The sequence below is a fragment of the Candoia aspera genome, chromosome 1 (assembly GCF_035149785.1).
Source record: "Candoia aspera isolate rCanAsp1 chromosome 1, rCanAsp1.hap2, whole genome shotgun sequence".
NCBI classification, from domain to species: domain Eukaryota; kingdom Metazoa; phylum Chordata; class Lepidosauria; order Squamata; family Boidae; genus Candoia; species Candoia aspera.
Genome location: NC_086153.1, coordinates 9,178,403 through 9,203,383, shown reverse-complemented (window position 1 = coordinate 9,203,383; position 24,981 = coordinate 9,178,403). Strand labels below are relative to the sequence as shown.

Below are 24,981 nucleotides of genomic sequence, written 5' to 3'. Positions count from 1 at the left end.
TCAGTACCCAGCGAAGTTTAATTGGAGTATCGGCTACCTCTTACTCCCTTTTTTAAAAAATCACAAAGCATCTTATGACGTCAAAAGGTCAATGACCAGGTTTATTATTATATAAATGTCCAAGGGTCATGGCCATCTCTTCATCAACTGATTGGAATGCTGCCCATAGTTTTGATAAAGCAGCCTAAATAAAATAAGCAGCATGTGAAATGTCTTTTTTTTTTTGCTATTAACAAGATCTTGGAAACTATTCTTTAAGGCTCTAATAAAGTGCAAAATCCACGACTTCAAATCCGTCTTATTTGAAAAAAAAATTAGAAGCTTTCACATTGTTTTCTGTCCCCCGGCTGTTCTAATTAAGTTATATCCACGATAGGCATTTTAAAATATTGATATAAGCTATATCTTTTATTTATCCTATGCCCCGCAGAGCAGCTTAAGTAATTTCCTCCAATGTTAATTCTTTTGTGCTGCAATATGAGTTAACTTATTTAGGGAATGAAATGACTCCAGGGATTAAAAGCAACTGGAAGACGCCCCTTTGCTTTTGCGCGTGCGCAGTGCCTCTACACCGTACAGCGTACGAGCGAGTCAACACCTGCGCAGTACCTACTATCAGCTTCGACGCGCGCTGCTCATCGGCTTTTCTCCCTATTTCCTTCACTTCCGGGTTTCGGCTACCTCGTTGCGCATGCGTGATCCTCGCTCTTCCGCGAGCTGATGCAGTACTCTCCCTGCTCCCGCGGGCATGGCTCACACAACGCCCCGCCTTTCTCCTAGCTCGTTGCGCATGCGCCACTCCTCCCCTCCTTTTCCTCATGCGCGTTGCTGTCCGAGGGTTCCCTGGCCTCCGTGCTCCGGCGCGCGTGCGCCTTGGCCTCGCGTCTGTCCCTCCCCTTGCCGAGCTCGTCGCGCATGCGCATTTCCTCTTTCGTCTCCCCCCTTTCCCACTTGTCTCTCCCCTGGCGGCCCGGGCTGGTGTTGGGGGCGGACTCGCGTTCCCGCTTCCGGTGTGGTGTCATGGTGGCCGGTGGGCTTTGATGGCTGAGAAGGCGGAGGAGGAGGGGAGCTGAGAGCTCGGCGGCTGCACTGAGCCGAGGGGAAGAGGGAAGGGGGCGTCCGGACCCTTCTTCTCCCCCCTCGGCCTGGCGGGCGGCGGGAGATGGCGGCCCACAAGCCGGTGGAATGGGTGCAGGCCGTGGTGAACCGCTTCGATGAGCAGGTAAACTGGCCTGTGCTCTGGGGAGACCCCCAAGTGGGGCCGGAGTGGGAATGGGCTTCTCTGGGGGGGAAGGAAAGGAGCTTGGGGGGATTTATGACAAGAAGGTGCCTGTGAAGGGGGCTCGCCTCGTTCCTCCTTTTCCCAGCCGGAGCGCTGCTCCGCGCTCCCGAGGATGGAAAGCAGCGGCAGGATGGATAGCTGCAGGCCAGCTCTGTTGAGGGCGAGCCCAACGAGGCTTCTTGGCTTGGGAAGGTAGGAGGAAATGGGGGGGTGGGGAGGGAGGCCTCCGCGTGGGTGTGTTCCACCTCTTATCGGCTTCTATGGGAAGAAAGTGGGGCCGTTGCTCCGGAGAGTCTCACGCCTGGTAGGGGGATGTAAAATAGAGAGTGCCCTGTGGTTCAGGTTTGATGGGGGTAAGCAGGATGCACGGACTGGAGCAGAATTTCCCAAGCTGGAGCTCTGCAGATTTGTTGGAGGATAACAACTCTTGTCCCCATCCAATGCGGGCCTGAAGTTCAGTTGATCAGAGGCACCAGGTTGCAGGAAGGCTCTACCTACCCTGCACCCAGATTGCACAGGAATGGCTGCATCAAGTTTGAGGAAGGCTGCTTGGCATATTTCGTTTTCTCTCTTTTGAGACAAAGCAGCTGTGGCTCACTAATATATAATGGCATGGCTGGACTGGGAGTTCACCCCATAAGGACAAAATAGTTTGATTAAGTTTTGACTAGAGGGGAAAATGGCTGGAGGATGTCTTCTGGTTCTTTTCTGATTAGGATGAAATGAGCCAACCAGTGGCTTTATGTATGTGATGGTTTCTTGCTCTTCTGTGGGGAGAAATATGTGATATACTGTACGTGACTCTGTTTGGGTTATTTAGATATATATGCCGTTCTTTCATGAGTATAGGCTATTAGAAGGTAGGGAACAGAGGAAATAGACCGAAGGACATCTTAATTTTTAAAGTGATGAGCCCACTCTTCTCTTTTTTGTTAATAGTCATTCTCTGCTTGAAGGATGCCCGAAGATAACATAGGAGAAAGCAAGTGATCTGGTAGTTTTCACTCCATGAAGTCTTGAGATGGGCTGTGTGTAGCTGAATGATGTTTTGCAGCTCCTCTCAATGAGAAAGACTTTAGAGAGGAAGGCTTTGTTACAACTGAAAATCTTAAGCACGTTGGTTACTCTAAGTCTCCTGATGCCACTTGAGGAACTATTTTCTTTTGAAATGGCCTGGGATGGGTGGTTGCTGAATTCCACAAAAAGGGGTTTCTCAACACGAGCCTGTGTGTGAGAAATCCAAAGAAATATTGGATGCAATATTTCTTTCAATGGGATGGGAAAGCACCTGGATGCAATACAATTCATCCTAATCTAATTATTAATCATCATCTTCATCATCATCATCCTTCCTGTAGAATGAGAGAAGTATGAACCAAAGTATTCATCCTTTGGGTATGGCACTGGGATAATCTATTAATGGAAAGAGTTAAGGAAGATCTTTCTGAGCTCCCACTATAGGGAATGTGTAAAGAAGGTAAGCAGAATCTTGAGTCTTAAATTTTGTGGGTTTAGAACATATAATCCTGCTGTTTGTCAAATCTGGAGCATCTAGAGCAGTATTTCTCAACCTTGGCAGCTTGAAAATCTGCGGACTTCAACTCCCAGAATTCCCCAGCTAGCCATCTCTGGAAGTTGAAGTCCACACATCTTACGCTGCCGAGGTTGAGAAATACTGGTCTAGAGATAACATGAGGAAAGGCCTTGCTGTTACTATTCTCTGTGGAAGGAAGTTATAATTGTGAATATTAAATATATATATATATATATATACACACACACACACACACACACACACATATATATATATATATATAAATTATATATATATATAATATAATAGGACTCCGTTCTTGTAGCATGTCAATGGGGTTCCCTTGTATGAAGAAGAATAACATATTAACTGCCTAAAGTGGGATTGGAAGCAACAGGTCTCTTGCTAACCATAGTAGGGGTCCTTTGACTGGTGGGGAGACTGAGGAATTGTACCTCGCCTGTCACCAAGAGAGGTTTTTTTTAGTGATTTTTAAAGATTTAGAAAACCACAGGAGTGACACTGTTAGCCTAAGAGAATTGGGGAGCTATTTTTTTTCAGTGTACTGTTAATTTACCTTGTATTTCATTTTTTTAAGGAATCTATTGAAAGTGCGGGGTCATTGTTGGGACTGACACAGGAAATATCTCTGGGTCTCTGCAGAAAGCTAAAGACTACCTGGGAAGGAAGATAGGTGCTTGGATTCCTCCACTTTCCCATCCCATGGGCATCCTCAGTTTATCCCGTGTTTTTTGATGGCTAAGGAGAAACATGATACGTTCTCATTTCATTTTGCTGTAATGGGTAGATTTATAGGGCTTAGGCACAGAAACAGATTAGGCTGCTGCCATATGCTCAAGCAAATTTAGAAGCTAAAGAAAGTGTGTGTGTGTGTGTGTGTATATATTTATATTTAGTTGGAGAGCACATTTTATTTATCCTAAATAATAGTGTACAGACTTTTCTAAAAATGGGGGCACGCCATATCCTAAATAAGGAGGATGCTGAGTACCATGTGGCATGTATAGGTTTATAATTGTTCACCTGAATTGAAATGTCTTTTCTGTGTCTCTAGGATCACATATTTTTCTTGTTAATGTAAAAAAAAAAAAATCCTCTTAAATGCATATTTATGTTGGGTGGGAAGGACAATGACAGACACCATGGCAGGATTCAGAGAAACTTAGATGCACTTAAATTATTCAGCCAAGATAGAGCTTTAATAGGACATGGTTTATTTATTTTGCAGCAGTTGAAATTAGACTTAATGATGCTGTGGAAAAGATAGGTACACTTTGTAAATGTAATTTAATGCTTTTAGTCTAAGTAATGGTTTAATATCTCGCAGTTACTCGATTCACAGATAACAAGCCCTAATACATGGCTTACAAAGCACAGTAGTTGATTTCCCATATCATATGACACAAAGCACATTATGATATTGTGGTGCGTGAATCCATTCTCTGAGTGACCAAGCAATCCAATGTTTTTTTTCAACCGTAATTCTTAATTCTTGTTAAAAATGGGAGTCATTATTGCTGTGAATATGAAAGAATAAATGATACAGCTTCTCTGAGTGCTGATGTAGATTTAATTATTTAATTACAGACCCTGGAGAATGATAAGGGAGCAAAACTTTTGTACTGCCTTTGTTTATAATAGACTGGTTTAGTGGTTGCTCATTTGGAAAATAGGCTTAAATTGACATATTTTAAAAAGTAGCACTTTGCCCTAAATGTTCCAATGAAGAAATTTACATTGTGTAGATTACAGCTATTGAGACTGTCTTTGGAAGTACCTCCTTTTTGCCTTCCCCAAATTAAAAATCTGGTTTGGTTATGTTTTATAGTAGCAGTGGGAATATTTAAAGGCCACTCTTATTTGCTCAATGCATTTTTATGCCACACTTCATTGTAAAAGTACAGTCAATGAGAACAAGACATTCCCTATCCACGGGTTTACTATCAAAAAGATAGGACACAAAAGAAAAAAAAAGATGGGAAGATGGAAAAAAAACCAGTTACAGGCAGAAACTTTTCAAGTTAAATAAACTTTATACTGTGCAGCTAGAAAATGTTCAGGGAGAGGAAGAGTCTGATGGAACAGGAGTTTCAGATGAGCAGAGGGAATGGCTTTGTTTTATCCCATTTCCTTCTTCTGAAGTTCCCTGGAAGAACCTGAAGGCTGGTCCTTCTGAGAGGTGAAGTTTATGCTCCAAGTTTGGTTGCAGAATATCAGAATTTTTAACTTGTCTAATGATCAACATAATTGGGGTTGTGTGTTTGCCAGTTTCCAATTTTCTGGCTTACCTGAAGTTCAACCATTTTGGGGTATGTTTCTCCATTTCCTCATTTCTAAGTGACATAAAAAGTACCCCTCTGAGCCTAATTTTAGCAAGCAGAGTTTCATAGACTATGCATATGGGATAGCAGTTTAGAAGGAGATTTTTACCTCATTTCTAGGAAGAATTTATAAAAAAAGTCTTTCCTTTGGAGTTTAAAAATAAACAGGTCAGCATTTCTTGGCATATATGTATATTCCAGGTTTCATATTTCTTGTTTGTCTTGAAGAGAAATGCACATTCTGAGCATCCAGAGCTACATTTAGCCCTTGAAAACCTTAGATGAAGCTGTCTGTGATCTCCAAAGTTTTTGCCAAATTAAAATTTTTGATACGATAGAAAGTGAACATTGTTAAATATGTTGCTAGAATATAATCATGTTGACTATATTTAATTGTAGTTCAGTTAAAAAGCAAATGAAACCAAACATATCCTTTGTCCCGGCCCCACTTCTGCTTTTGAAATGTGGTACCTGCTGGCTGATCCACTACTTGTTGACTTGAGTCAGAAAATATTTCTACATGCTTGGTCGAGAAGTAACTTCATCACTCAGAGCCCCTTTTCTGGTACTGAATTTTGGGTGAGACTTATCCAGATGTTCAGTGTTCAAGTTTTGTAGAAACATGTGTAATTGGTGACTTTACATGTTTGAAGTCCTGATGTTCAGTATCCTAGCATGTTGAGTGAATGAGCCTGAGCATCTTGTTTTAACCAAAAATGTATTGTAATGTAATGTAATGTAATGTACACACAGGCATGCATGTTAAGAAGATGGTCAAGAATTCTTGTTTGATACCTCCTAGTGAAGGAAAAAATGGAGAGGAGGAGGCAGGCGGGAGTACTGAGCAGCACTGCTTAAGTAATTAAGCAGGGTTCTCTGAAATTCTGGCTTTTTTTTTTTTTTTGGTGAATGCAACTAGCATGCCTCATCTGTCCTATTTGTCATATACACCTGTGGAGGCACAATGATGCTTATAGTTTGCAGGCAAACAAGCCCCAGGTTTAATCTCTGGCATTTCCATTTTTTTTAAAAGGCATGATTAAGAAGAAAGGCATTTGTCAGAACTCTTTGAGGACAGGTTAGAGCAGGTCATTCTGGGTCAGATGGACCAACAGCGTGCCTTGGTATAAGGCAGCCTTTCAGAGAGAACATATGCTTTGCATGGAAAGAGCCACAGATTCACATCAAGCTTGCTGGAAAAGATTTTGGAAAGCTCCTGCTATCAATACTAGACAGTTCTGGTTAAGATGGACAAATACTCTAATTCAGGGTTCCTTAACCTTGGCAGCTCTAAGCTGTGCGGACTTCAACTCCCAGAATTCCCCAGCCAGCTTTGCTGGGAGTTGAAGTCTGTACAGCTTAGAGTTGCCATGGTTGAGGAACCCTGCTCTAATTGTAGGAAGTAGTTTCAGAAGTTAATCAGAAGGTTTTAGGGACTCCAACTTCAGCTAGCAAGTTTATAAAACCCTGGCAATTTGGTTGTTGGATTGGCATGGTGTGGATTAATAAAATAATGTGTGGGTGAACTGGAGAAAAACTGGGACTTTCTAGCAGAATTGACAGGTGGTGGAGTAAAACATAATTTCTCCTGGCCCATCCAAATATGTATATCTGTGAAACTTTAGTGATAGTAGAGATGACCATTGATTGTCTGACTAAAATTATTCCACAATAATCTTCTGAGACTTAATAATGGGACATAATTGCTTTCTACAATGGCATAGCATTCTTGTGTGTAGACTCCAGTATTCAGAATTTTTAATGAGGAGTGAGAGGAAAGTAATGGCATGAGGTTTTGGCCACTAAAAAGCATCCATATTTCCTGTCAAATAGTTATTTTTGTGTTAAGTGCAGCTGCATGTGTCATACATTGCTCTGATCCAAAGCTGTTGACTTTGATCCAAAATCCAACTTCCTCAAAGTAGATTTTTCAAAAGAATTTCATTCCAGAATTGAATGTTGCTTGCAACTAACTGACTGGTAAATGACGCATGAGGGAAATGATTGGTCTGTGACCTTTTTAAGAATGTGTGGATGCAGCTTGAAACAAAGTGTCTAGTGTTCATGAAGAGGATTAGTGTCTTGGGTTTGTGGAATCATTTCACATCTTATCTGTGCTACTACTGAGTGCACAAAAATTTGAATTTCGACATACATGGTTCATAGAGAATTCTTTTGTGAATCACAGTATTGGAATGTTTAAAACTGAACAGTTTTACAATGGTTTGTATGAAAGTTAGATGATGAATATAGCCTGAGGTATAAACTTCAGATATAATTTCAGTTTGAAATACTCTGACAATGGTGGCCTCCTTGCTTAGATGTTACAGAGTGTAGTAGCCTGATTTTATGCTAATCCATAATGCAGTTTGTTTTCTTTTAGTAGCATGTGTTGTGCAACCCAACCAAATGTAGTTGATTCAGTAAAGTAGGCCTGAGTAACCTATGCACAGTCCCATTTTTGCACTCCCCAGAGCCTCCCAAAATTGTGCTGCTGAAATTTGGTGGCAGATTGCTGATTTTTGCAACAGTTTTGCTGTTATTTAGCTGAAGCTATACTCCAAATTGATGTCCTAGGTCTCTGGCAAGTTAAATGCAGTTATTTTGAGTGAATTCTCTCCCAACTTCCAAAAACTAATTTTAAAAAAGGTTGCAGGTTTGGTACTGCCTATGTGGCCTCTGGAGCCCATCTCTTCCCCAAGAGAAAAGAAAAAAACGAGCAATCCCTTTGTGGTAAACCATGGTCAAAATGTGAAAGACGACCTGAAATTGAAATTTGGCTGTGTCTACTCTTTGGCTCTAGAAGTCCCAAAGGTGTTGCATATGGGCTGCTTGTTCATCAAGGTCACATTTTTTGCTCCCTCGCACTAAATTACAGTTTTGATTTAAGTCTCCATTAAATTTTTGAACTATGGTTTGAAAGGAGGTTTATAGCAAAGAAACTATAATTTGAAATTTGCTTACCTAAGTTAAGCAAAAACTGAAGTAAAATCTTCCAAAGCCTCTTTATGATTATGATGGTGGGCAAGATAGGAGCACTTCCATGTAAGCTTAAAGTTCTACTGAGCTCATTTCTTAAACTGAATTGGGCCACAAAATTGTTTAAAGGGCTTGTAGGTCATCTGTAATTCAGTGGAGTCAGGGCAGTGAACAAGATTAAAACAAAACCAATTTCACAACCCATTTAATGAGATTGAGACCCATTAAAAAAATCACATTAACAACATATCAAGGACAGCTGCACCCACATCAGAACTCCATTAACGCTCTGGCCCTACCCTGGGAATAGCTAGGACTTCACAGCCTTCTGGAAGGCCAACATATGGGGCTGTCCATATCAGAGGGGAGGCTGTTTAACAAGACAGGTGCCATGACAGAGAAGGCATGCTTCCTGGAACCCACCAAATGACATGCTTCACTGATGGGATCCAGAGCATGCCCATTCTGCCCAATCTGGTGGGATGGGCAGTAACCACCACTGTGATTCCTGGCAGACCCTGGATTGCATACCAATTCTGTCTGAGGGAGTATTACCCAATCCAGAGTCAGTGATGGAAAAATACTAGATATGTGGAGCCCTAAATCCCACAGCTACTTAGTCTTGTTAAATCTGAACTAAAGCCAATTTTTCCCCATCCAGATCCCGAACGTCCAGGCACTGGGAAAGTACTTTGATGGGATCACTTGGTGGCCTGGGACAGAGATGCTGATGATACTTAACCCTACGTTGATGGGTTATCTCACCCAATAATTTCATGTAGATGTTAAATAGGAGTGGGCAGAGAGTAGAGCCCTGTGGCACCCTGCAAAGCAGGGGTCTTGGGCTAGAATTTTACCCCACTCCCAACTCTGAGTGGAACCAGCCTCGGAGGAAGGAGAATCACCAAAGAACCATGCCCCCCTCCCGCTGCCAACCTCCTCAGCCAATCCAGAAGGATACTATGATTGATGGTATTGAAAGCCACTAAGTGATCAAGGAGGGCTGGATGGATACGCCACTCCCATCCTATGCTGCCACAAGTGTGCGATCAGTGCCATCTCAATAATATATCGTGCATCGTGCCCTGAAACCTGACTGCAGCAGGACTTTAAAACTTGATCTAACATAGGATCAACAACTTGATCTTATAGAAGTTCAGCCTTATTTTTAACAACTAGTACTCAGGAACTGTGCTGAATTGTGCTGTATTTTATTAATTCCATTTCCATATCTTACCCTGCTATGGTTGCACAGTTTGTTCTACAGAGAGCATGCTGTTTTTCTATTGTCTTTATTATGACTAGTCCAATATATTTTCAGTCCCATAATTTCAAATAATACCTGTCAAGTGAAGAACAATACTTTTTCTGATTTATGTAGCATCAGCGCATATTGTAAGCATATTTTCTCTCTCCTTTTTTAAATCAGAAGATACTACTTTTCTGGTTGGAATTCTGTACTTGAGATAGATTTTTCTGGATCTGTTGTATGCATATGATGAGTAGTGTGGTGGTCTCATTCAAGTTTATGATATAAAGAGCAGTCAACAGCTTGCATGAACCCCCACCTGAGCTTTTTGGTATGATGCCTGAAGATAGGTCCTCATTTGTCACCTTGCTCCTCTGAAAAATGTTATACGCCTCCTCCAGTCCCCCCTTCCCATTGCATCCCTAAAGTAATAAGTTTCATCCTACTCAAAAGTGTGTTAAACACAGCACCATTTTCTTTTTTCTTCAAAAGTCTATTTCCCTATTGTTCATGCACACCCAGCAAGTAGACTGGGAGGTGGGAAGAAATATGGGTTTTTCAAAGGAATTATTTGATGGTATTCCATTTTCTGCCTGTGGGACTCTCAGAGCACCTTGCATTAGAGAAGAGTCACAGCATCATAATCTGGCAATTGGCCATACATTTCAGCAATGCAATCTTAGCATATTTTGGGAATCAGAAAAAAAGAAACTGAGAAGGTACATGGAGCTTGTTGGTTGTCCACTTCTACAGTAAATATTTATTCAGAAGTCCCATTGAGTCAATAGGTCCAATTTTGGGGTGGGAATTAAAGATTTGGTATATTGAAATCAAGGTTCTACAATTTTTTAAAACAGACATTGGTTTCTAAAGTAAAACTTGGAATGACCATGCCTCTGCCCCTATGTTAGCTAATTTGGCTGTGTCTGGCTGTGGCAGAATGGTCAAACTTCTATTAGACTTGCCTTTACCCTTAGAGGAATTGGTAGAACAGACCTTTGTGTCACTCCAGAGATGGAAGTGACTTGGAATTTACTTACAGCTGTGATAATTTAACTCTAAATAAAGCTTAAACCATGTTAATTTAAAAAGTAAAGTGCTCTTGGAGTTCAGCTTGATTTTTGGTACTATGTGGGCATGTCTGTTTTCATACTTGGCAGTGGTCTGGAAGTGGTTTGCTGTTGCCTTCTTCTGGGATGCTTTGACTTAAGAAAATGAAAATGATGGTCATGTTATGTTGATTGTTGACCTATTATGCTAATCCTTGCACAATAAACTGTAGTACTGTAAATTTCCTTCTGCATGACAGCTTTCCAAACTTCCTTTTACTGCAGCTTCCAATCAAAGCCAGCCAGCAGAATACCCACACCAAAGTCAGCACAGAACATAACAAGGAATGTCTCATCAACATTTCCAAGTATAAGTTCTCTCTGGTTATTAGTGGCCTCACAAATATCTTAAAAAATGTTAACAACATGGTAAGTTATATCTTCTCACTGTCTTAGCCTTCTTTTGTTGTGGAGCAAGAGAAAGTTTTTAAGTCTATGTAGATAAGCATCGATTGGGTTGTTCTATCTTCAGTGAGAATTGGATGCCTATTATAATTCTGAGCTCTGAGAAAACACAATACACTCATTTCCTATCTGTAAAGTTATGTGTAAAAGATCACCCCCACCCATCAAGACAAGTTCAAATCAGATCAACCCTATCCTCCATGTAACCAGGATAAATAAGGTTGTCCTGTCTATGTAGTGGAACTCTACATAAAGTAACACCCCCCACCCCCCTGTAAAGTGTAATGTTACATAAAATTTTGGAGAACTGAGGTGGATGTGACAGAATAAGATGCCTGTAGTTTGTGACTAAAATGGAAAATGTTAAATATTGGGGAAGGAGCAAGTGCTTATGTGTTGTCCTATGTCTTATTCTGTCCTCCAGTCTCTGTCCATTTCTGAGGAAAAAGTACTTGATTTTAATTGTAACTAGGGACTTCTTGCTGGGAACAGAGTAGGTCTCTCTAGACTGTTTTGGCATTTAAAGTGCAGTGTTAGGGGAATAATAGCTCCCTGTTTTAAAGGTTATATAAGGTTTTTGTGTGTGTTAGAATCAGTTTGTCAGAGAACTAGAATGGGATGGGACAGAAGAAAAGCCATGATATGCTCTTGAAAGGAACTAACATTTAAAGGTTACAGGCCCACGTACATGGTAACTTCTGTAATCTTGTATCTCATAATGAGCTTCTGACACCCCTCATTAGGTAATTCCCCGGATGACCAGATGAATTTTATGTAAAACTCTGGCAGACAAAGATCCTAAAACAATACAAGCTGTCATTAAATTTACCTTTGCAGCCTGCAGAAATTGTACTTTGGGATTGATTACTGATTATATTGTGTAGAGGATAGATTGTTCTTATTTTATTTTGCTCTATTTTATCTTACCGTTTTTATTTTGATATGTTTGGGGGAACTGAACTGTAATAAAGTTATTCATTCAAAAGCTACAGAGGGTACCAGGGAAGTTATTTTCTTTTGGAACTGCCATGTTGATCTGTTTGGTGACAGGCAGTAAGTCAGCTTTCTTACTGAAAACTAAATTGGTCTTTTGATTTTTTTTTCTTACAGAGGATATTTAGTGAAGCTGCAGAAAAGAACTTATACCTTTCTCAGTTGATTATTTTGGATACACTGGAAAAGTGTCTTGCTGGGGTGAGTAGCTTGTTTAATAAGCAATTTTCTTAACAAAATTTTGGAATAGACACCAGTTAGCTTGTGCAAATAATGCTTTTTATTGTTTTAGTACACATTGGCCAACTAGATGCCCTCCAGGTATGTTTGAATGTGACTTCTAAAGTGCATTCTGTGAATGCTGAGAATAGTAATTGAATTCTGAAAATTGTAGCTGGACAAATCTGGGGGTTACTTTTAATAGCTTGCAATCTTGTAGTGTTGTTGCTTTCCTGAACTTGAAAGTTTCTGGTAAAGAGTGAGCACTTTAAAATGTGGAACAAAAATCTGTTAAATAAATTTTAAAGATCTGCTATACCTCAGGTTAATTGTAAAGCTTTGTGCATTATTTCCAGTGTCTATATAGCTGTGCTCTTAATGGGTTTTCTTATGGCCTTGATTTGGTTACAGAGGAATAGCTTTCAGGTGATAGGTTGTTCATTTTTTTTTGGTAAATTGAGAATTGACAGTTCAAGCAACTGATAATGCCCCAAACGAGTACAACAAAGTTACATTTGACTAGCATAAGAGAAACTTTGAACTGACAGATAACTTTTAAACTAGCCTTCTCCCAGCTAGTGCTATCAACATTTATTTGGATTGTAGTTGTCTATGCTACATGCAGAGTGTGATAGGTGTTGAATAGCAACATATCAAGAGCACCCCAGTTTAGGGATCACAAAAGAACTTCAGTGTTCTCCTTTGACTTTCTGGTTTTATTTTGGGTTGATTCAGTTCTGCATAATAGTTGTGAAGCATCCCCCTGTTGCTAAAGATGACTTTTGCAGGTGCTTCCTAGTTTATATTTGTTTGGTTTGTTAAACTTCCAGAGGGAATGTCATCTTGTACTTTCTAGAAAAAAAAATTCCAATTTTCACTTAGCTCTCTCCCCACTCTCCCCCTATCCTTGTTACTTTGGGAATGTCACTGATGGGTTAGTGCCTTGTATGAAGCAAAACTGTAAAGCTAAACGTGGGCTTTGTGAAATTGTTTATTCCTGAGGGTTTCTTCAACACAGTTCCAAGCTTAATGTAATCAGCTCTTCCATAAGCTGCTTGTGATTCTCTACAACTGGTTTTGAAAGATTGATTTCTAAACCATGGCAGACAAAATAGTTTTTGGTTATTTGACGCTTATATAAACAACATTCTATATTACCCTTTTCTGATCTCATTGTATATGTTGGACACAGTTTCCCATCATTCCCTTGTGAAGTGAGTTCTAGCCCAACACATCTGGAGCATTCATGTTTGGGAAAATGTCTTGCCAGTGGCCTGTGAATGTTCCAGTGAGGAGGAAAAATAAGATGAGGCACTGAAGAGAACAGATGCAGAGAGGCTGGGCCTAGCACCAGTGGCCCTTATTGCTCTGTTCCCAAAGATCCAGAATCTGAACCCAAGCCCCATCTACCCACCTTAAGGGAACTCCACCATCTTTGTGTAAAGAACCAGAAGGGAAGGATATGGAGGAGGGCATGGTGGCATGGGAAAGCATTTGAAGTAGGTTGGTCTAGTTGAGAATACTTGGACATTGAGTAAACTGGCTGTAGGAATCAGGGGTGACCAGTATCAGCTCTGTTCTGATGGTCCAGACTCCCTTTTCTTGGGTGCAGGTTCTGTTTTTCTTTTTTCCTTTGTAAAGTCTACACCTGCTCAGGTGACTGCTAAGCTGCACTTTATCCTGATGACTGCTCCCAGTGCCTGTGAGGCCAACTACTTTGACACTAAGGAGAGCCTGGAACAATTCATTATTTCCCACAGATATAGAGAACAAATCCTGCAATTGGCTTATGAAAGCCCATTAGCTGGACATTTAGGTAGGGACAGAACTCTGTATTGAACACTAGGTAGATTTATTGGCCAGGAATAACAAAGGAGACCGGCCAGTATTGCTGGACTTGTCCTGAATGCCAACTAGTTAGAAGAACAAAACTCAAAGCATTGTTAATCGCACAAAATCAAGAAAAGGAAAAAAGTAACCAAAACTGCTGATGCACCAATATTTAAAGTGAAAGGATGACTATAGTCCAGTCCTCATAGAACTGGTTCAGTGTATAATGCCTTTTTCAAGTCATCAAGTTTGTTGGCAAATAGGAGTCCAGTTAACTTGGGTTGGTTCCTTTATTCAGGTTAAATCTGTGTTCAGTGACAAAATGGGGAATAAATCTGCTATAATACCCTATTGAAGCTAAGAATTATTTTACTTTTCTTTTTGGTTTGAGGCTCTTCTAACATTTCCAGCCAAGACCCAAAGCACTGGGATACATGGTTGCTATACTTACTGTTTGCCTATTGTGAAGTTCCCCATTCCTCAATAGGCTTTATAGGTAGTCCTCACTTACTGACCACAATTGTTGCTAAGTCCTATGGTTGCTAAGTGGAAAATTACATGACCATGATGGACTTACCTCACTTCTGTTTCTATCATTAAGTGAACCACCGCTGTGTTAAGTGAGACATCACGTGACTGCAACTTACAATTTCACTTCCGTGTTCTCCATTAATTCTGCTTGTTGGAAGCTAGTTATGAAGCATGCAAATGGCGATCACGTGACTGCAGGACGCTGTGATGGCTGTAAATGCGAGGATTGGTTGCAAAGCTTTTTTTCTCTCAACTGTTATAACTTTGAATGGTCAGTAAATGAGGCAGTCAGCGAGGACTACCTGTACAGTAATCCTTCTGAGTTATTATATGGTAGAAGACCACAAAATATCTTGGAAATCTTAAAATAGAGGTAGAGTCATAGAGTTGAAGACATTCTAGAGTAAAGGGTGAAGTTAAAAAAATTTATCCAGTGGTCTGAGGAGAATTTATGACCCGCCCAAAAGACATTGTATGATAAAAAAGCAAAAAAGGAAGGTTTAGACAGAAGATCAAGTCCTTTTTTTATTGCACAGTTCAGAGTGCAAACTCCAGGCAAAAGGGCAAAGTCCTTATCGTATAATCAGACAGGTAGGACCAGTAGGTTATGAAATAGATTTGGGGCAAGGGTAGACTAAACTCTGTGTAAAATCAAGAAATAATAGTGTAGGAAGAAAAGAAACCAGACTGAGTTCAGATTAACCTTGAGCTATCTGAATCCCAGAAAGACAATCTCAATTTTTGTTTTTTTAAGTTTTGGAGTCTCCAGACATACCAGAAATAATGCATTTAACTGGGCATAGGATTGATACAGGAGTCAGCGAAAAATTAGGTAAAGGCCATATAGAATCCTAGAGAGGTTCAGAACAGTTCTTCAGAAAGAGAGAAAATGTTAGAGTTAGGATAGAACCATCATTTAGTGAGCAGCATTCCCCTGTAGTGCTAGCACCAAAACCAGAAATATATGGTAAGGAGGAAATATTGGTTGAAATTGTGTTTGAATAATTTCTCCAAGTCCTGCCATCTTCTGTTAAATTCTGGTCCACAGAAACAGGGCTAAAAGCTGTTGCAGAGGATTACTCAGTTACACAAAAGGCTGAAAAGGTTAAAAAGGGGTTAGAAATTGGAAAAAGAAACCTAGATTGGCAAAGTCAACATTAATAGGTGATAGGAAAGAGGGACCTAAGAAAACAGAAGGGACAGGAAATCTTCCCTGATTAGGAAGCAATAAGATAAATGTTACACCTGTGGCAAACCAAAGCATTTAGTCAAGGATTGTTGCAATAAACTTCAAAAAGGCATCTCTTAAAGATCCTGTAGGACAAGAGAAGACAGTGTCTGCAAAAGTAAATGGGAAACAAGTAGTAGAAAGGACTACTGGGAATTTTCTAGTGGGAAAAGTTCCAAGGCTTCCTTTTGATCTTCTTATAGGGACCCATTTCCTTCCTATTGCTCCCCATAGATGTATATCCTGTAACTAGCTCATAAAAGCTCATTAGCTGGGTAGGTAGAGGGAGAACTCAATATCAGCTCCTAGATGGATTTTATTGGCCAGGAGTAGCAAAGGATGCTGGCTGGAGAATTCTGGGAGTTGAAGTTCACACATCTTAAAGTTTCCAAGACTGAGAAACACTGCATTGGAAAAACAGAACCCAAAGCAGTGCTGATCATACAAAATCAAGAACAACTGTCCATAATCCTTTTTGTAACGTTCGAACATGTTGCAGGTGCTTGCAAATGGCCTACGGAAGAGTGGGTCGTTTGACTGGTTCTGTGCTTAACAGGAAAAGCTTTAACAGTATTTACAGGTGGCCCTGCACAAGAAGCCTCTGACTATAATTGAGTTAAAGAGGCTGTATTGTATAGGTATGAGGTAACAAACTACACCTACCAACAAAGATTTAGATAATATCTCTAAGACCCACGGGAAGGAGTGAGAGCGTTATGGACAAAGTTAGAGGATTTAGGAAGTAAGTGGTTAAAAATCAAATGCATGAGGAGGAAATATTGATAAAATTGTGTTAGAATAATTCAGTCTTGGGAAATGACACCAGGTGTGAGAGACCACCAACTGAGAAACTGTAATAAAACCCTGGAGGCTTTTATTATATGAAAAGCTTAACAAACTTATCTAAATTAACACATATCACTATATCTATGCTATACTTACATTAATGTCTATACTTACACGCATGTGTGTATCTGATTCCTAAAAATCCTATGAACAATTCTGTTCTCCTTTGTTGCCTGAGCTTATAACCAAGTCTTTAGCCACCTTCAAGTTAGTTGGCTTCTGTTGCTGTCAGCTGCCATTCTGACCTGCTGCTGAAGCATTGTCCCTCAGTCTGTGTTTTTCTGGGGGTGGTGGAAGGGAAGGTGTTCACCAGCACCTGGGTGTAGCTGTCAGCATCTCTGCTGGAGTGCTGAGGTTGCTGGGCTCTGCTTCCCTTTTCAGCTCTTCTGCTGTTGGTTTGCCAAAGTCCACATCTGCTCTTCATCAGTCACCTACTGAGCTGCACTGAGGGCTGTAGATTCTTTCTCTCTTCTGTCTATCTGTTTGTCACACACACACACACAATTTTCCTTTTATAATTGGAAACCAGGTGTGGTCCAGTGCTCTTCAGGCTTCCATAAAGTCCCAGGGGAGAAAACAAAGGGAAGGAAGAGTTCATGCTGGCCACTGCCAGGCCTTTCCTTCCACACTCTTTCCTGATTCACCCAGATATAGCGTGATGCTGCAAAAGCCCAACTTTGTATGCTTTGTTTTGTGTTTCAAGCCATGCAAATCTTTTCAGAAACCTCAACCCTTGGTCTCAAACTGATGATGCTAACTGTCTTGCCGACAACTTTGTCTCATTCCAGCTTGGACTGGAATAAGACATGTTTTTTTTCAGGTGGGTTTTACTCTCGCTGATGATTCTGTTGACTTGCTTGCTCTCTAACTGGAGGGGGTGGGGAGGAGGCTAGGACAGAAAGGATGTTACCTGTAATCCTAAATAGTATTGTGAAACTAAATTGTACCTTTCTCTGAAGAACAGAGCAATCTAGCATGCCGTTTCTAGTCCTAATCTAGCATGATTCTTTCCCACCGTGCTTCAGCCTGGCTCCACCCAACTTGCTGCAAGGAAAGGGCTTGAATTAATTATTTACACCAGAATTTCCAAAGGGGAAAAAAAAATAAAACCACAGTAAAAGAACCAAGTGCAAGTAGAATTGATGTGAAGCATTAAATTTCCATAAAAAGGAAGCACTTTGAAAATCTGGGCACGCAGAATCTTAGCCTTCTGCCCAGACTTGGCATTAGCTGAGTGTCTCTGGGAATGGTGTTCTGCTGGAAAGGGGTTGCCACTGAAAAGGCTTTTGTTTGCTTTAGTTACCATTTACCCAATCTCTGACCATGTAGGGGTAGCACCCCAAGGAGCCTTCTGACATATATGTGACAGTGAAACAGGGAACTGTTTTCATTCTGAGTTCCATGTTTTCTCAGTTTGAGCCTGTTGGAATCCATCTATCAATACAGCACTGTAGTGACTGAGGTTGGAACCAGAATGGACAATAAAGTCATATATCCATACAAATGAGCCATGAATTTATACCTGCACTCCTGACTCCTGGGAGGCCTGGGTCTGTCTGTCTGTCTGCCTGTCTCTCTCTCTCTAATATATCCACCCATATATTCAAAAGTCTGTTTTACTCTACAAACATAAGGTGAATAAAATAAAGATAAGGCTGACTGGAGCTGTATGGTTGCATAGGTGCTGAGCTGACTGTCCTCTTCCTCTTCAGTGTCTCTATCAGTCTTGTTCCCCTCTGCCGCCCCAGAGAGGCAGAAATGCTTCCAGGCAGATAGATGCTCTAAGTACTATGCTTCATTTTGCTGTAATCCTCCTTTTTGGTCAGTCTTTTCTCTCTCAAAGAGACAGTCATGCTGATTGAGGGAAAGGCAGAATGTAAATGTTTTATTTACCTGGATAGCTAGAGAGAAGGAGCATAATTTGGGGTTACCACCAGGGTCTGGAGGGAATTGAGCCAAAGTCTACTTTTGGATCATAGTCTTGAGGTTCCACACAAGCCTTTAGAAAGGTATTCATTGCTAGGCTCACACAACACCATTCATCGTAAATATGCATTAACAAAAGCCACTGTTGCTTTCACATAAGATGCTATGCCCCTTAGATCAACTATGTCTTGGCTTAGCACAGTGGTCTGGTTCACACAGCATGCCAAGGCAGTGAGTGAATTTCTCCTAATACATTGAATTACAAGCTAGCCAACTCCATTTTAGCTCAGTCTGACTTGTTGTAGGAAACCAGTCCTTATGTGGATAAAGGAAGAAATGAACAGTTGTGTCTATAGTGGGATGCTGTGTTAAAAGGATAAAAGCATCTTGTGCTTTCCTCAGCCATGTTAAAAGATTCTGAAGAGACAGCATAAATTCCTGAGCAAATTAGCATGACTGTGAGGGTGACTGATGTACTATATTTTTCCACAGTAAGCTTAGGTATTTCCCAATATTTCAGACATACAGTGGTCTTGTTCACATATCATGCTTAACTAGCGCATGATGGATGGGGCTAGCATGTTGTGTGAACGAGGAAGCAAGGTTAGTTGATCCAGTCAACTAATCCTAATTTAGATTTAGCTCCAGACAGCTCCAGATCCATCTGCGATTAAACTATTTCCCCCAGTCAATCCAGCTGGATTGGAACAGCATATCAGCCCTAATAAGTACATAAATCAGCCATGTCAACAAAAGAACTGCTTGGGGATTTAACTGACCCTTTTTCTTCTGCATTTGAGGGAGTCCTCTCTAGGAGCTGTCTCTGTAGCAACTTCAGTTTTCACCTACCTGCCTCCTCCATGGCAAGTATTGATTTTCCAGCCTCTTTGTGGTGTTTGGAAAGGCCATTAACATGGCTACCACATGGTTAACTGAGACATTCCCAACTGTGTCCTAGCAGCACACACAGTTGAGGTAAATAACTGGAAGAGTGGAGCTTTTAATCAGCTGTGCTTTCGAACGCTCCTACAGTTTTCTTACAGAAAAAAACTTGGATACCTAGTGAGTGAAGGACATTTCCTTGGTCTCTGGAGTATCAGAGCTGTGGAAATGCTTCAAGGCCATTCCCTCTGACTTTTATCCTTCTAGCAACCCAAAGACACCATGCGGCTTGATGAGACAATGCTGGTCAAGCAACTGCTGCCAGAGATCTGCCATTTCATCCATACCTACCGTGAAGGGAATCAACATGCTACAGAGCTTCGCAATTCTGCATCTGGGGTTCTCTTTTCTCTGAGCTGCAACAATTTTAACGCGGTGTTCAGCCGTATCTCTACCAGGTGAGTGCTTGAGGAGATATTGCCTTTTAAAAAGGTCATTGGAAGTTGTGCTGGCATCCCCTGACTTTAGTCAAGCAAGATCAAGAGATTCTGGAATGAGCCAAAATATTGGTGCCCCAGATAGCCTGTCTCCTCTGACCTCGTGATCTATTTATAGTATGCTGTTCAATGTGACTTCAGTTATCAGTGTAGGTTTCCATTAATTTTGTTCATTTGAAAGGGTGTACCCGAAGATGGGTGGAAATAATTGAGAGTGCAGAAATGGAAACAACAGATCTCACTAAAACGGTTGATTTCTAGCAGAGAGGCCATAAACACTTCGGTCCCAGGTCCACTCCATACTATCTCTTCTTTAAAAAGAGCGACAGCCTTTGGCCTTTGTATGGGCCATTCCAAGATTGCACCATTGAGATTTGATGGTAAATAGCCAAATTTTTGTGTGATTTTTTTTCTCTCTCTCCAAAATAAAAGCGGAAATGCCAGTACGAGGCTTCTGGGAGACAAACTGCTCTATACTTAAACCTTCAAAACCCCCGAAATGGCTCAAACTCCAGCTGCTGATTTGCTGAATTTGGGGCCTTATGGGGTGGAGGGGAAGGTGAGTGAGGTGAAAGTAGGATCGGTTCTTCTCCTGAAGACTCTGCTCCCCTTCCTATCAAAAAAAGTGGAATGAAACCGTAGCCCCCATCCCTTCCTGTGACATTAACTTTCCACTGATGCCACCTCCAGCTTTCCAGCTGGTTAGGGGACTGAGTTAATAGTTCCTGGCCCTCAGGAATTTGCTCACGACTAACTTCAAGCCATCAGGTATTTATTTATTAATCAAATGTATATTGCTGCCCATCTCATGAAAGGGGACTCTGGGCGGCATGCAACAATCAAATAAAAACGTGCGTATAAAACATTATAGAAATATCAAAATCAGTGTTAAACATTATTAAAAACAAATATACAAACCCCAGGCAGAGAGAGAGTGAGCACATCCACCTTAATTGTGGAGCCATCTGAACATGTCTCTGGTTCCCTAGGAGCCTCAGGCCTGGTGGCATAACCAGGTCTCGAGGGATTTCTGGAACGTCAAGAGGGATGGAGCTAACCTGATTTTGGGGAGGGGGGGAAATGTTCCATAAGGAGGGCACCGCAGCAGAGAAGGTCCATCCCCTGGGACCCACCAAATATACATCCCTCACAGATGGTACCCACAGCTTGCCTTCTCTGCCAGCTCTAATGGGGCTGGCTGATGTAACTGGGGAGAGGCAGTCCCTCAGAGAGGTAGCAGGTGATTGAACAGTCTCTATACAGGTAGTCCTCGACTGGTGACCACAATAGGGATCGGAAAATTCATCGTTAAGCAAGGCATCATGCGATCACCCCCAATTTTATGACTTTTTGCAGCAGTTGTTAAGTGAATCATGCAGTTGTTAAGTGAATCACGGTTCCCCATTGATTTCGCTTGTCGGAAGCCAGCTGGGAAGGTTGCGAATGGCTATCACATGACCCTGGGATGCTGCAAACACCATAAATACATGCTGGTTGCCAAGCACCCGAATTTTGATCACGTGACTGCAGGGAAGCTGCAACGGCCATAAGCGCGAGGACTGGTTGCAAGTCGCTTTTCCCAGCACGGTTGTAACTTTGAACAGTTGCTAAATGAATGGTTGTAAGTTGAGGACTACCTGTACACGAGGCTTGTATTTGAGCACCTTAGTTAGAAGATCCTGTATTAGGCAAGTCAAACCAGTCTCCTGACCTGGGGAAGGCTGCTTTCTTTGTATCTTTTTCTTCTAGCAATGGTGTTAAGTTGGAGATTGTTAATAAGATTGAATATCCACTCTAGGGTTTCATTTAAACTATTATTATATATGAAGTGACCGCAAGCCAATCCTTTGTTTGAGAGTATGCCCATCTGCCTAGGAAAAGCAAAGCAAAAGTTAACTGGGCATCCTAATTCTAGATATGATGGTGGGAAGCAATCTCATTAGTTTTTTGTCTAAAATATAAGCCTTGATGATTGGACACATCCAAAACTGATGCCACTTGTGGGGCAAGCTCCTTCCACATTTTGTTGTACCCAATTGGCCACATTGACTGAGAAGTCTCCGGAAAGGAAGTTCCCAGTGCACCCAAAGGGCATGAGATTAGACAAAGTTTTTCTGTTGAAGTATGTCCTGGGCAGGAACAGCTTCAGTCCCTAGTTATCACAGCAGTAGATCTGCAATTAAAGGGTATGTCAGCTAAACTTCAAAGACCTTTAGATAACTTCTGTTCCAAAAAGTTTTTTAAGTATCTGGCTTTGAAGGAAGTGGCATTTTTTTTTTGTGCTAAATGTCTTAATGGCAACAGCTTGTGTCTACGATAGATGACACTGTATTCATAGGAGGGAAGCAGAGAGAAATAAATATGCTTCTTGAATCATGTCGTTAGGCATTCTCTTTCCTCATCTTGGCTGTATAGGTTGGGAAGATGGGTAGGAGGGTGATTTAAACTGCTTTCAATTTGTGATCTCAATTGCGTAGACATTAAAGAGGTAGCCATTTGGCTCCCATCTCCAGTGGTTGAATGTAATTTACCAACCTTGCTTTTGCTTCTCTGGAGAACCATGTTTCTGCTTTTAAGATCTGCAGAGGGATTTCTATCATATTCCCATATCAGGCTGGAGGAATTAAATATTTTTGTGCATAGATGAAATGAACAACTCCCTTAGTGTTTGCCTGTGTTTTCAGATATGCCTCTGTAGATTTGAGATTTAGGCAAGGGTTTTTTTCAGCTTGCACAGAATGGCTGATTTAGTTATTTGTACCTCCTTGACCAGGACATGGGTCATTTAGAAATTGAGGCAAGTGAGAGAAGACAGATGTAAATTTAATTATACAGCTAATTGAATTTATTGGGGTCAAGACATGAACGGTTGGGATTTTTGTTTTTGGCAGACTTGATTATGGAGCTGTGAATGATCGTCATGGGTCCATACTCATGGAAATTGCAGTAGTGACTTGGGGTATATTGCATGTAAATTAATAGCACATACCTAACATAGTATTGCTGTTAATTGAGTATACTCTTCCTCTCACTTGAGGGAATGATGTTAAAGGCAAAACTGAAATACTTTGGCCACATAATGAGAAGACAGGACACCCTGGAGAAGGTGCTGATGCTAGGAAGAGTGGAGGGCAAAAGGAAGAGGGGCCAACCAAGGGCAAGGTGGATGGATGATATTCTAGAGGTGACGGACTCATCCCTGGGGGAGCTGGGGGTGTTGACGACCGACAGGAAGCTCTGGCGTGGGCTGGTCCACGAAGTCACGAAGAGTCGGAAGCGACTGAACGAATAAACAACAACAACAAAACTTCCTCTTCATATTCATAAAACAAAGCTTTGATTCAGGCGCTTCGTTGCACAGTGGAGTAGTAAGTTTATGCCACGTGCAGAAGTGTTGGTCTAATTGTCATTATTTTTGTATGTCAAAGGGTAGAAGTAGTTGATATAGAATTTCTTATACAGCACATAATCTGTGCAGGGGAAGAGCATAGCATAAATACACTTCCTCAACACAGGAATAATGGGTACAGTAAAATTTCTCACTGCACTTTAAAACAGGTGGGGCTAAAATAACCTTGTGGAAATGTTACCAGTTTTTAATCAAGAAATGGTTTTATGGTAGGATGACTTAGAGGTACTGTCAACTCAGTAGCTCAGGCAGTTGCATTCAAGTGGGGGAATGTGATCTGCAGCTTTGCAAATTAGCGAATATTGAATCATTTCAAAGTTAACAAATCTGAAGTCCTTAACCCTGTTGCATTGTCTGTGCGCTTTCAATACATTATAATTCCAGAAGTTGACGAGTTGTCCTTAATTCCCTTATATTCATGGATATGAAACCACTTTATATATTCCTCCCCACTCCACCATCCAAGCTTTGTTCTCTATTTTAAGAAGGATATTTATTTTTACAGATTGCAGGAATTGACAGTCTGCTCTGAAGACAATGCTGATGTTCATGATATTGAGCTGTTACAGTACATCAGTGTGGACTGTGCTAAATTAAAGCGGATACTACAAGGTATGCAGTGAAACTCTTGACAGTTCTTGTTGAAAGCTGTGATTCTGATTATATTTTTTGAAAGGACACTGTTGAAATTGGAAGAAGTTGTGTAAAAGCAAATGGCTATTTTTTTGCTTATCAAGATCTAGTCCAAGCTTCCCCAAGTTGACGCTCTTCATATATGCTAGGCTATAAATTATTTCATCCCCAGGAAACCTGACATTACTACCTGCAGATGATGGGAACTATAGTCCAACATATTTAAGGATACCAGATAAGTAAAGGCTGATTTAGCTCAACCAAAAAAAAAAAATCTGTGTACAAATGTGATTTGGGTCCTCTAAAAAAGTCATCTTTTTTGGTGTCCTCCAGTACATTCTGATGTATTAGAATTCAGTTCCCATGATTTCCCAACCAGAACAGCCTTATGTTTCTGCCTGTGTTAGCTGGAAATTATGGGAGTTGAACCATCAAAACATTACGAGTGTCTCAGATTGTAGAATTCTGTTTCCATACTTACGGCTAATTTAAATGTGATCTGTGCAAAGGAATGATCTCATAAAGTTTGCATCTGTATTTACATACATCTTTTCTTAAGCAAATTTTCCCAATTACCCAGTGTTTCATGTATATTAGTAAAAGCCATGTGGGAGATACAAAACTTGTATTTAAAAAAATGACCGGCGACCACAGGGTGTCCTATATTCAGTCAGGACATCTCCACTGATGTCAACAATTGAGGTGCTGGTTTTAATGGATTCGCTATTATAAATAGTGAACAGGAAAAGGCGGGGTATTTTAAGTTGGGCTTTTTTAAATAGCTGCTGGGTGCCATTCAGAGGTTGGTGGGATATGAAGGAGAATCTGTCTGAATCTTAATAAACATGTGCTTTCCATTTAGCCCTGCTGTTCTCTATCAAAGTAGTAAGATACAGGTGGTCCTCGCTTCATGACCATTTGGTCAGCGACCATTCAAAGTTACAGTGGCGCTGAACAAATGGTAGTTATGATCGGTCCTCGAAGTTACAGCTGTTACAGCGTCCCCACGGTCATGTGATCAAAATTCAGGCGCTTGGCAGCCTGTCTGCATTTACGACCACAGTGTGCACTTCAACTCCCCCACCCA

At 41.0% G+C, this 24,981-nt stretch overlaps 1 protein-coding gene across 2 annotated transcripts in view; it reads left to right on the top strand.

Moving 5' to 3' along the window:
- The first annotated feature begins 920 nt into the window (after positions 1-920).
- NF1 (neurofibromin 1) overlaps positions 921-24,981 on the top strand; it is a 199,532-nt gene continuing 175,471 nt past the window's right edge. For both annotated transcript variants that reach the window (XM_063297286.1, XM_063297277.1), the window contains exons 1-5: positions 921-1,222; positions 10,721-10,864; positions 12,011-12,094; positions 19,623-19,813; positions 23,767-23,873. In XM_063297286.1, coding sequence (XP_063153356.1) covers positions 1,163-1,222; positions 10,721-10,864; positions 12,011-12,094; positions 19,623-19,813; positions 23,767-23,873 — 586 coding nt within the window. In that variant the 5' untranslated portion in view covers positions 921-1,162. The remainder of the gene's footprint in view (positions 1,223-10,720; positions 10,865-12,010; positions 12,095-19,622; positions 19,814-23,766; positions 23,874-24,981) is intronic.